Here is a 12,663-nt window from a genome sequence, read left to right as displayed (position 1 = left end):
AAGAGGCTCCCCATCTTTTAAACTTAAGGGTCTGGACCAAACCAAAGAATCTCACACTTGATGACGGTATTTTTGTTTAAGTCATGAAAATGCATCAGTTGGTTATAGCCTCAGGCTAACAAAAGAGAACACTATTTGAGTTATAAAGTATACTTTTGGAAAAAGGACCCCAAAATTATGAAAAAGCAACTTCTTGCCAAATAGAGGTCCTAATCCTGAGCAACACTCATTTGCAGTGGGGACCATCTTCGGCTGTCCCACTGGATTCATGAGACTGTAACTTCACTGCATGTGAAAACTCCGTCACTGGAGCTGAATGAGCTTTAGGACAGAATGAAGATCATAATGACAAATACACGTCGGGAGTGTAACCCATATCGTGGACCAGCACAACGCACCCAAGGCCTGGAATCAGCAATTAAGTCTTGCTGCTGATGCCTGGGGAGCGCCGTGGGCTGACCTCATCCTACAGATGAAGAACCTTAGGGGGTTGACGTCTATAAATGTATATACCTCTAACTCTCTTCCAAACCATTTAAAGAAAGAAGGTAAAGTTTTAATAAAAGTACACTCAGCAACTGTCGTCAGCCTTGGCGCTGTCCTAGCAGGCACAGACAAAAGGTGTACACACAGAGCCCAGACTAAAGTGTTATGTTGTAATCTTGAATTGTGAGCAGGGCTAAAAAAATGGGTTTCCTCTGGGCCGAGACAGGGCTGTGGAAAGTTATCAACGGATTTTCAGGGCCCTGAAAAAGATCAAGTATGCTCCAGGAGCACCATCTCCTGCTTCATTGCTCCTCTTCATTGCTGGCTGAGCCCTCTCCTGGCTTCTGGACAGTCCTACAGGTCATGCTGCTTGCTCTCTTTCTCAAACACATCAGACTTAGCCAGTATGCAGTGCTCCCCTCCTGTCTTCCTAAGTTTCCCTGTGGTGTAGTGGAAAGAGCACGAGTTACGAACTCAGCGACCTGGCTTCCAATCTTCACTCCTCCGCTTACCGGTGGGCTAACTCTGGGGAAATTACTTAACTCTGATGGGTCTCAGTCTCTCCACCTGTAAAATGGGAGCAAGGACAGCTACCTCACAGGGATTCTTAGGGAGAGCACGTGACAGGATATTTAAATTCCCTGGCCTCTGCAAAGTAGGTGCCTGGTCCCTCTCATTTCCTTTCTCACTTCCCTATTGCTTTCTTGAGCCGAACTACTCCCTCCCCAAGCACTGGGTTCCCCTGGCTCTGTGCTGCTCCTCGCCAGCCCCACCCCTTTCTTGTCATCTACACGTGTGCTCATCTCAACCAACCTCCACAATTCAACTCAAAGTCCACTTTCCCCAGGAAGTGCCCCTTGAGATCCTTTCTCTCACCTGATGTTCCCAGATCTATGATATGTTTCTACACCATTTTATAAATTATTTATCTATTATTTATCTGTCTTCCCTGCTAGTCTAGGTCTAGCGCATCCAGCCTAGCACTCACTATACCTGGGTGCCTGGCAATATTTGTTTAACGAACAAATGTGTAAATACAGGACCAAAAGGGGAGCTTCTAATGTGCTCACTTGAATGATGGTAACGCTTTAGCCAGTACTCTAAATGAAAACAATACTCAGAAAACAGCCAGAATCAGAACGTGAGATGCACTCTGTGGGGTGAGAAAAAGCATCTGCCTCTGCAGAAGCCAGAGAAGTTATGTGGGAAAAGCAGCACGGAGAGGACAAGCGACAGAAGCCTGGGGCCAGGACAGCGGCTGGAAGCCTCAGTCTAGACACAGCGCCAACCTGCAGAGACGGAGACAGTCCTGTGCGTCGAACCAGACTTTTGGGATAAAAGAAATCGGATGAAGAACGATGCGTGTTTGACAGCTGCCATAAAACATGAAAAAAGGGAAGAATGAACAAAGAAATATCTTCAGTTTAGAAACACTATACAAAAAAAAAAACAAAACCTTTGGGAAAATGAATCTGAGAGTAACTGTCAAGGGGCATCGCTTTAAAGTTGTGTGTGTGTGTGTGTGTGTGTGTGTATGTGTTTGAGGGCCCATGTGTAAAAGCATATTTACTGGTCTTCAAGTTACAGTTTATTTACCTACATTCTAACACCCCATGATTCCCTTCCATTTATTTCAGCTTAGACATTTTTATATATGAAGAGTAAGAAGCCAGTGAAGCCACTGAGAGATGTCCTTAAGAATCTATCATTATAAATGGCCTGTGAGTTCTTAAATACCAAGAATGTGGATTACTCAGTGGGGTTGCACAAAGAGTCTTAAAACATTTTCATTTTGCTATGGTAACTGCACTGATGTGATACCCTGTGAAAGGCTTGGAAATCTTGGCTCAATGTCTATGATCTGTAGACACACCCTTAAGAGAGAACAACATTTATTCCCTTATTCAAAAACCGATTCCCCTTTAAACCCCACCAACGTCAGCATATATCCCACTCAGGGCACACTGGAACCTCTTCCCCTCTGGTGTGCATCCTACACACTACTGGGCTTCCCAAAGGTGAGCAAGCTGAGGGTTGGCCTGACCTCCCAAGTGGTTGAATGTTGGCTTTAGGAGAAAAGTTTTGGAATTTTCTGGAAAACTTTACTAAAGGAAGAAAAACTAACAGCTCTTCTTGGCCAGAAAGAGTAGAAGTATTTCACTAGTTGTTTTCACAAGTTTATCCAGAGAGTTCTATCAAGATGCAATCAAGAGAGGTTTTTTTCCTTTCTTTTTTAAATATCATTTTAGACACACTATCTGCAAACTCAAGCAATCCTTACAGAGAAAAGGCACACATTCCACGCAGTCTGGTCTCATTAGCATTCTTCTCCTCATCTCCCAAAAGACTTCATCAGGGATGAAGTGAAAATGATTATTCAAAAAACTGAGCGCAACACTGTAGAGACAGTATAAACCACTAGCTACTTGGGTGGTTTCTGGGCAGCATCCCCAACCTATGCTATGAATTTTACATTCTTATGATAAAAGTGACAACTACTATCTTTAATGTTCTAGGATTTTATAAAGATAACCCATTTCCAAAGCATCCACAGTTCCTCAAAAATCTCAGACTCTGGTGCCCAACATGGGTGACTGTTCCAGTGTGCACCTGCCTGGCGGATGGACTTGAGGGTTTTACACACATGCTCAAGCTGAAGCTGTTATTCTGAAATGGAGACCAAAACCATCCTGATATTGGTGGACAAATTCCTTTTCAGTTTGTTTTATTTTTACTCCATTATTCTGAGAAATAGGGTTTTCTTTTCTTTCCCATAAGAGTATGATGCCAATGGGGTTACAATGCATAGCTGCTTACACCTACTAATGGCAGATCTGATATCACACTCTAGAGTTTGGCTTCCAAAATAAATTCAGGCCATTCTTTTCCCTGAGATGCCAAGTGGAACACAGTCAAACTACAGTTTTTCCAAGGATACCACTAAGTCAGCTAACCCGAGAGACTGGGATCGTGTGGACTGGGATCCGGTGTGATTATTGCTCAGAAAATATTTCACAGTCCAAGGGAAAAACTAGGGGCATCTGAATAGGATACAGATTATGATACTGACTTATAAGCGTGTACGGCTCTTTGCTTCTGAAACACATAAAATAGTGTCATCTGGAGGTGTTGTCAGGGCTGAATAAGACCAGGAGAAGGTTTTAGAAGTGAGAGGTGAAGAGGGTCTATCCTTTTACCCAAATGCTTAATGTTCAAGGACAGTTACTAAAACATTTTGATGTTACCTAAGAGTTAAGTTACCAGGATGCTTATTCACATTGACACTTCTGGGCTCATCATTGTTTTCCCTAAAGGTTTTATCTGACAAACCATCAGCTTCTGGAGACAGAGGCTACTCAGTGAATTTGGACTTAAGAGGTGAGTAAAATGTACCATGGATGCAGAGTTTGGGTCGGGGTGGTACATTATGGACTAAGTACAAAAACGTCTGGTGAGGTCCCCAGATGTTGGACCTAGAACTTGTATCATTTTTTCCCATCTGTGTGGTTTGACTGTTCCCTTGAATGCTTTCCTATGAACCTGCTAGTGAAGCAAGGCTTACTTTCTCCAACACAAGCATTGGGAAGCATTAACCACAATCGGTTTAACATTCGAGGGAAAGGAACCTCCTTCCCTGGCCAAATGGGCTTTCAACTTGATCTGCTCTTAAGAAAAAAAAGAAAGTCATGAAAAAGTAATTTCCCCAAAACTCCAGCCCTGAGAATTAGTGGCGAGGGCACAGCCAGCCAGCAAATGCATCTGGCATCACAGCTCTGTTTCCTTACCCGCAGCTTTTCCTCAGTCTTGGTAGATTGCTTACAGTCGGGATGCCAAACGGTGGAACCTGGAAAGACACAATGCCCACAAAGAGTTAAAGGAAATGGAAAGAAGCCAGAACTTCTGAGAACATTTCATATCCTTCTCTCTCTATCAGGGGGGAGTGTTAGAGCCCAAGTGAATTATGGGCCCAAGTGAATTATGACAGCTCTAATCTCCAGGTGAGTTTTCCTCATTCAGTCTGAGCTTGCTCTAGAAAGGTCACAATTCTAGACCACAGATACCACTAACGGGCGCAAGAGTGTTGTGATGCAAGAGATGTTTAGTTCTTGACTGAGTGTTGTTGCTGTTGTTTTGGACCATATTATCCTTTAAAAGTCATGTCTGTGTGCTTACTATAGGCTGTATTTAATTTAAATAGAAGGCATAAACCATGTTTACAGAACATCAAAACAACCAAGCAATTTAGATAAGGGAAATAGAGTCAAACCCAATAGTCTATATCCAGAAGCAAAACTCACTGAATTTTTTGTTGATCCAATTACACACAGTCATCTACAAAGATATGGAAAACCAAGCCAACTAGTAGAAAGGTCGAAAGTTATGTTACAAATGCAGAAGTTTTCTTTAACTGTTAGCCTTTTAATTAACAAAACAAAACAAAAAATCTCCACTCTCAAACGAGTGAAATTACTACTTAAGTGTCATTTTCTGTCCCTGAGTCAATGCCTCACCTTCTCTGAATATGAAGCCCTTCCCTGGAATGGTGCCCGCATCACAGAACTAAGCAAAACACTTAAATCCCACAGAAAGCTCTTGTAAGAATCCAGGCCCACTGATATGATTTTGTATGCCTAGATATATATGTCATTTATACAGTTGTGGGTCAGACCTGTATGTAAGTCCTATGTTCACATAAGGACACGTTCAAATATGGTTATGGGCAGAAGAACCGAAGGAGCACTAGATAAGACTTTAGCAAATAAAGTTACTAAGTTGAAAGCAGCAAGTAAATGATATAAATTTAATAAGTCTCGGTATGAATATCAGACTTCCCACACATCATTGTTAAATCTTTATCTCTTCAAGCAACCATCTGTGTGTACTTAAAAAGTCACCAAATTAAAGTAACTCTTGAATTATTTTATACTACTGAGCTAAAATAGCTAAAATAATATTCACGACAAGGATAATACCTTTTATATCAGAATAATACTTTAATCCCTATTTAACAATCATTCCTATCTTGCTTAACCCAGAGCCAAAAAAAAGAAAAAAAGGGAAAATGGAACAAACAAACCAGACAGACACATACTCTTTTCAGCGTTAGCATTTACTCTGAGGCTGGCTACAAAGCACAGGAAATCCTCTTAATGTGGAGAGCCAAGGGTCAGGGGTGGGCCCAGGAGCAGCATTCGCTGCGAAGGTTCAAGTGGGAGCCCTTGGCCAGATCACGGGGTTTGCACACAGTGTCACACTGTTCTCCAGAGGTCAGACACACAAGGACTGCGACTCGGGGAGAGTACCAGATGCTGAGGAAGATGAACTACTCATTCTTCAAGGATGTGTCGAGAGGGCAGGCAAAGAGCGCCTGAAGACATTTACAACAATCCCTGGAATTCTGAGGATAGCCCTTCTTAACGGATAGTTGTTTATTTGTAGTATTACTGCGCTGTTATTTGCGCACAGCTTGAAATCACTCTCTATTCAGGTTCCAGAACCATGTGAACGTGCAGAGCTGCACCCAGAGCCTTTGAGTCTCAGTTCCTAGCAGACGCGGTGTTGACACGCGCCCTTGTGTCTGGTTTTGAGTGCTATGATCGACACACTAAAATCTAAAACAAAGCCTGGAGACCAAATAGAGAATAAATCCGCTCCATGCTGAAAATGCAAAGTGACACCTGCCTATGGCTACGGAGATTCACAGCCTGCCCTCGGAGAAATGTGTCATATAAAGTCCACATGAGACCATGGGTTTGGGGGCCTGTCATTTCCCTTTATTGGGCCCTTTAAAATTCAGTGACTTTTTTCATCAGAATTTTCCAGAGTGATCATGAAAACTAAGGGATATTTGGGTTGTCATTTTTCTCATATAGCTAGCATTTTTCAGAGAAGAGTAGATAAGGCTTTGCTTTAATATTCAAGAATCATTTCCGTAGACTTTTTTTCGTTGTATAAAAACTAAACAGAGAGCAAAGCAAACCATTCATTAAAATACACATAGTGTTAAGTGCAGAGAGACAAAGAAACGAATGCAAAGGCAGATGAGACCTGGTTATTACCAAACTGAATGAGCACCAGCTCCCGGGGTTCTCGCTAATTTTACTGATAAGCCCTTGTCGATTTAATGACTCTTTCTCCAGCTAAAAATAGTAAAATGTTTGTGCAGATGGTGTTGTTTGGAAGAGAATCCTCCCCTAAGCTTCTTGCTGAGAAATTTCAGCATTTTAGGGGAGATAAAAACTAGTCATGGTTACACACTGAGAAAATTTCTCAAAATGATTTTCAATTAGAAAAAAACCTGGGGGCACCTGAGTGGCTCAGTCGGTTAAGCATCCAGCTCTTGATTTCGGCTTAGGTCATGATCTCAGCATTGTGAGATCGAGCCCCCAGTTGGGCATGGAGCCTGCTTAAGATTCTCTCCCTCTGCCCCTCCCCCCATCACCCCCAAAAATATGATGGCCCTCTGGTAATGAATACTTCTTCGCCACCAAAAACTTCTCCATTTCTCTTTCAGGGACTCTGGGTATGTTCTCTCTCACTCTCTCGCTGCCTCTCTTTCAATATGAGAGCTACATCATCTTAATGGGATGAAATACATCTATGATGCAATTCACCAACTATGAGGTTTTCTTCTTCCTGAAATCCTACATAAGAGCAGGTTGGAGGCATTAAAAAATCCTTCTCGAAGGATAGTGAAAGGAGCAAAGACAAAGCAGCATCTAGAAATGCTTTTTCTCTTTTGTCTTGTTTCCCAGACCTCCTGGGGAAGGTTGGGAGGAAGTGTTGCTAATTTTCACTCTTGCCTCACCTCCATAGGACCAAACATCAAATCCTATTCGTTAATTCCAGAAGCAACACATTCCTTTGTTAAACACACTCAGGGGCTCACAGCTGGCATGTCAACTGCTTGGCTGATTAATACTAACTGATGAGGTAACTTCCGGCCACATTCATTTTGGATCTGGGAAGCCTTGTAGCTAATGAAATGCCTCCTTCTCTGAAAACAAACAAACAGACAAACAAAGCAAGGTTTTCTTTCCCCAGGCAGAAAGAACTTACTGAATTCTTGAGTCCATCTTACCTTGAAGATACATTTCCTCTCCTTCTGTGAACATCTGATTGCATCTGCTGCATCGTGCACAGCTGGGGTGGTAATGTTTGTCACCTGCCTGCAAGAGAAGAGGTAGGGACTATTTAGTTTATACCTTGTCACAGCTCCCAGCCTCTTTTCTGGACATGGGGATTTGGAGGCAAAGAGAAACAGCTGAGGCAGGAAAAATAATTGTCCCATTGACCTAACCTCCTATACCAACAGCCCTGGAAGCGGAAGCTGACCCCATTAGAACTGGAAGGGGCTCAAAGACCAGCTACTGATGCCTGGATGATAGGGCGGCCTCGCTTCTTGGGGTTTCTGGCGTCCATCTCTCTCTTGGCCTGGTCGCTCTTGGATGGTTGCTAGTTACACACCATGTGCCTGAGATGAGTCCCCCACTCCATCTCCAAAAAACCCCACCCCCAAAACATTAACATCCACATTGATGTGGAGACTCATACTGGTTTGTACTAAAGTAATAAAAAGAAAGGATTCTCATATTTAGCAGGCTCTTGTTTTCTTAGCTAAACTGTCTAAAAATAATAAAATCTATCTAGCTTACATCAAGACGGGAAAAGCCGTAGTAAAGGACATAATCCACAGCTTTCATCTTAGGAGGACCCCAAATTCTCTTCTATGTTGCTTATAACAGTCTTTTGCCAGTGTCTTATGTTGTTTTCTGAAGACGGCATTTTACTGAGGTGGCCCTGCATTATTCATGAGCATTTCACATTCCTAAATATGACAGATGTCACCACAGCAGGTGTTGACTTCCCCTAAGCAAAATGTCACTGGACACAGGGATAATTCTCTAGACAGGTGCCAAGTCACATTAGAGTCATGCTCCAAATGTACGCCTGACAAAATGAGATCTTTTTGTTTATAGCTTAGCAAAAAATCTTCACCACCTAAAAATTATCAAATATACTCTGCAATGAAATCATTTTATTAACCAAGTGTGAAATAGTTCTTTTGCATGAACCACGTGCAAGGCAGTGCTGAGAGCCCAGAGTTAGAAGTAGCTGCCCCCTGTGCTTGCATGAAATCTCAACAGGAAATCAGAGGTCAGGTAGTGATTCCTTTCTCACACCCTCCAGTAGAAACTACAAAAGCCACTTAGCAACCAGAGTGGGAGATGGTGGTTGGTTACTCAAGACAATCAAGTGGAAAAAAATTTACTTCAAAATAGAAGCCAGGAATGAAATCTGTTGAATGGTGCTGATCAGAAAATTCTAGAAGCGGTGCTCTTGTTTTGGTTCACACACTATTATTCAATTATTTTTTTTCCAGGGGATGAAGGAAGCATAGGGAATGTCACACAAAGTAGCTCCTTCCCTTAGGCCATCCAGAGCCAAATGTGAGTGAAAGGAGAAAGAGAAAAGTCACAGTAAGTTCTAAACCACTGTAGTTCAGCTGGGATGCTAATGCTGAGAGTTCCCAGCCAGTTAGGACAATCTCTGGATTCTCAAGGAAAATGTAAGTGAAAGAATTAAGGCACCTTGACAGGAAGTTTGTGTAGTCTACAGTGAAAAGCACACTCCTCAGTAAACTGGGAGAAGGAAGATAGATCTTCAAACTGATACAGTGTATCTGTCATATTTAGTGGTGCAATATTAGGCGCATTCTCAACAAAGATAGCACCAAGACAATGACTTACACTTTCACCAAAGTTTTTCTACATTGTTTTAGTCCTAGCCAATGTGATAAGGCAAGAAGAAATAAAAATGCAGGTCACTAATGAAAGAGTTCAGATAGCTAGATAAAAAATAAACAAACAAAACCCCATAGCTTTCTCACTGACTAGCAATACAAATTCAGTCAGTGTAATGGGAAAACAGGACTCCATTTCTAATAGCAACAAACAAACCCTTCAATGCAAGATCTACATAAAGAAAACTATAGAATTTAACCGATGGACATAAAAGGCTAACAGACATATAATATTTCTGGATGAGGAAACTAAATATTTAAAGATGTCAATTTATCTAAAATGAACCTATTAATGCAATGCATTCTCAGTCACAATACTCATAGGGGTTTCATCTACAGATCTTGACAACCTGATTCTGTAAGTTCATATGGAAGAAAAAAATGCACAAAATAGGGGCGCCTGGGTGGCTCAGTCGTTAAGCGTCTGCCTTCGGCTCAGGTCATGATCCCAGTGTCATGGGATCGAGCCCCGCATCGGGCTCCCTGCTCCGCGGGAAGCCTGCTTCTCCCTCTCCCACTCCCTCTGCTTGTGTTCCTGCTCTCACTATCTCTCTCTGTCAAATAAATAAATAAAATCTTTTTTAAAAAAATGCACAAAATAAAAGACTTTTTTTTTTTTGAAAAAAAGAGCATCAACGAAGGGGGATTTTCCATTCCTGACATAAAAAGTTATTCTAAGGGGCGCCTGGGTGCCTCAGTCCTTGAGTTTCTGCCTTCGGCTCAGATCATGATCTCAGGCTCCTGGGATCAAGCCCCGCATAAGGCTCTCTGCCCAGCGGGAAGCCAGCTTCTCCCTCTCCCATTCCCCCTGCTTGTGTTCCCTCTCTCATTGTGTCTGGCAAATAAATAAATAAAATCTTTGAAAAAGAAGTTATCCTAAGGCTCAAATAATTAAAGTTCTTCAATACTGGTCCAGGAATAGAAAATAAATCGGTGAAACAGATAACTCAGAAAAGCCAGTTGCACAGCTCTACACAAGATAATTTAGTCTACGATAAAGGTGGCATTTCCAATGAGTTGCAAAATGGATTATTCCACTAATGGTGAGAACAATGGATTCTCCACTTAGAGAGAGGTAAAACTAGATTCTTAATTCTTAACCTACAAAAAAAGAATTCTAGAGAGTTACAGAGCTAAATATAGAAACAAAAATGTAGAAATATTAGATGAATACATAGGAGATAATTTAGTATACTTGGGGGTAGGAATGTTTTCCTAAACAAGGCAAAATCTAGAAACAATAAAGACAAATAATGACTGTGCACACACATAAAAATGTCTAGACGTAAAAAAGTTAGAGTAGCAGAGAAAAAATACTTGCCATGCATGTCATACAAAAGACTATTATCCAGAATATATAAAGAGTATCTCTAATAAAAAATAAGTAGGAACACGGGCAAAAAGCAATTTCCAGAGGACATGTAGAAGACCCCCAAAATAAAGAATTAGCTCAACTCCACCAGGAATCAGGGAAACCCAATTTAGAAAAAAAAATGTTTTTCTTCACCAAACTGGCAAAGATAAAGAGAAGACTGATGTGAGGAAAAAGGCATTCTTACACACTGTTGGTGAGCAAAATTCTTTTTGGAAGGCAGCTTTGGCAATATTTATTCAAATTTAATATGCACATACTCTGATGCATGATACCACTGCTAGAAAGCTATCTTACAGAAACTCTCAAACCTGTGCTTAAGAGTGTACGTATTAAGGATCTTCAACATTATTTATAACAGCAAAGAACAACAGAAAGCAACCTAAATAACCTAAATAAGAAAGTAGTTAAATAAAATATTGAATCATATGTAGCCATTAAAGGAATGAAATAAACTTACATGGAAAGAGTTTAAACTAATGCTGCCAAGAGAAAAAATCATGCAGAAAAACAACGCCTATAATGTAGTCCCATAGTACTAGCTGACAGTGTGGAGACACTGGGGTAAGTCTGACTGGATTCAAATCCAGTTTCAGCATGATGCGGTCTTGTGAAGGTGGCAGGCTCTCTGAACATACAGCACTCCACTGCTGTAACTACCTCACAGGACGTGATTAGGGTGAGTGATCATATGATTTTTTTTTTCAAAGATTTTATTCCTTTATTCGTAAGAGACAGAGAGAGAGAGAGAGGCAGAGGGAGAAGCAGGCTCCCCACTGAGCAGGGAGCCCGATGTGGGGCTCGATCCCAAGACCCTGGGATCATGGCCTGAGCCGAAGGCAGACGCTTAACCATCTGAGCCACCCAGGCGCCCCAATCATATGATATTTTGAAAATGGTGCAGCATACAACTACATATAGTAATAACAGAAACAATAACAATAATTAACAGTAATCCTCTGAACAGAGGTGGTCCCAGGGCCATTCACAAAGAGAAGGCTTGTTGGCGCAGGTTGGGATGCTGGTAAAAGGCCCCCTCGGTGCCCATTCTTTCCCAAGGACAGGCACAGGAGAGTAACTGTTACACGAACTCTCATACAAGGCGGATGGAAGATATGCCAAGGCCCCAGGTGGCAGGGCTGTGGTGTATAAACCATTAGCAAAAACACTGCTAAGAAACAATACCAGCATGACGCCCGGGACATCGGTCGGGACCCATGCACTCGCTCATCTCAGAATGCTGAACATGTCAAGTAATTCAGGGAGCCAGAATCAAAGTCCATTTCGCAGCCATTCAAAAGTCTGTTTTTGTAGCAGTGCGGGCCTGGGGGACCACACGCGGTCAGGGGCTCAAGGACAAGGGAACCTCTGTCTTGCATGTGAGAGCCACCTCCTCTCTTTCGTTTCTTCTTACGCTGGTACCCATGACAGTTCACAGTCAAGCCCTATGCACAGGGCCAGGAAAAGGGATCAGAGCTGAACACAGATGTGGGTTCATATGCAAACCAACCCCCAACATGGACATAGCTGATCAAAATCATTTACACTGGAGTCATTTATAGAAGAAGGAAAAGCATTTCAGATCATGAGCAAAATGGAAGACTAGACAATAAACATACAATTCATTGTGGAGAGGAGGTTATTGATTACAAACTTTTAAAGCACAGTGTGGGCTTTGTTGTGACAGGTGACTTCATAAGTGACAGTGACTAGGTACCTGGCCCCAAGCCCACACCTTGCCACTCTAGCTGTTCCTGGGCCTGTGGGGCCAGATGCGCTGCTGGGGCTCCCCAGAGCTCCACAATCACTGTTCTCCACCCATCTTTCTACCCTGCTATGTAAAAAAATTACAACTTATTTTCTTCTTTTTCGCATATTCAAAATGCACATGTTAAAAGTCTACATTCTGGCTGGCATTACACTCTATGGAAAGTAAACAATCTGCTCATTTAGCTGAGTTTTATAAAGCACCTGCCTACACATTCAAAGTGCAAAAAATGGC

General features: G+C 42.0%; 1 protein-coding gene across 9 annotated transcripts in view; it reads right to left on the bottom strand.

Annotated features, from left to right (window-relative positions):
- The window catches only part of ABLIM1 (actin binding LIM protein 1), a 284,673-nt gene that overhangs the window by 44,220 nt on the left and 227,790 nt on the right, over positions 1 to 12,663 (bottom strand). For 8 of the 9 annotated variants that reach the window (XM_081823453.1, XM_081823450.1, XM_081823448.1 and 5 more), the window contains exons 7-8: positions 7,568 to 7,655; positions 4,272 to 4,330 (exon numbers count right to left, since the gene is read on the bottom strand). In XM_081823453.1, the coding sequence (XP_081679579.1) occupies positions 4,272 to 4,330; positions 7,568 to 7,655 (147 nt within the window). Of the gene's footprint in view, positions 1 to 1,775; positions 1,860 to 4,271; positions 4,331 to 7,567; positions 7,656 to 12,663 lie in introns of all 9 variants that reach the window. The other variant, XM_081823457.1, reaches the window with a different exon arrangement.

Source organism: Leptonychotes weddellii, chromosome 6 (assembly GCF_054177405.1).
Source record: "Leptonychotes weddellii isolate Sample4059 chromosome 6, ASM5417740v2, whole genome shotgun sequence".
Classification (NCBI taxonomy): domain Eukaryota; kingdom Metazoa; phylum Chordata; class Mammalia; order Carnivora; family Phocidae; genus Leptonychotes; species Leptonychotes weddellii.
Note: the sequence above shows the minus strand (reverse complement) of the source record. Positions and strands in the feature narration are given on the sequence as shown.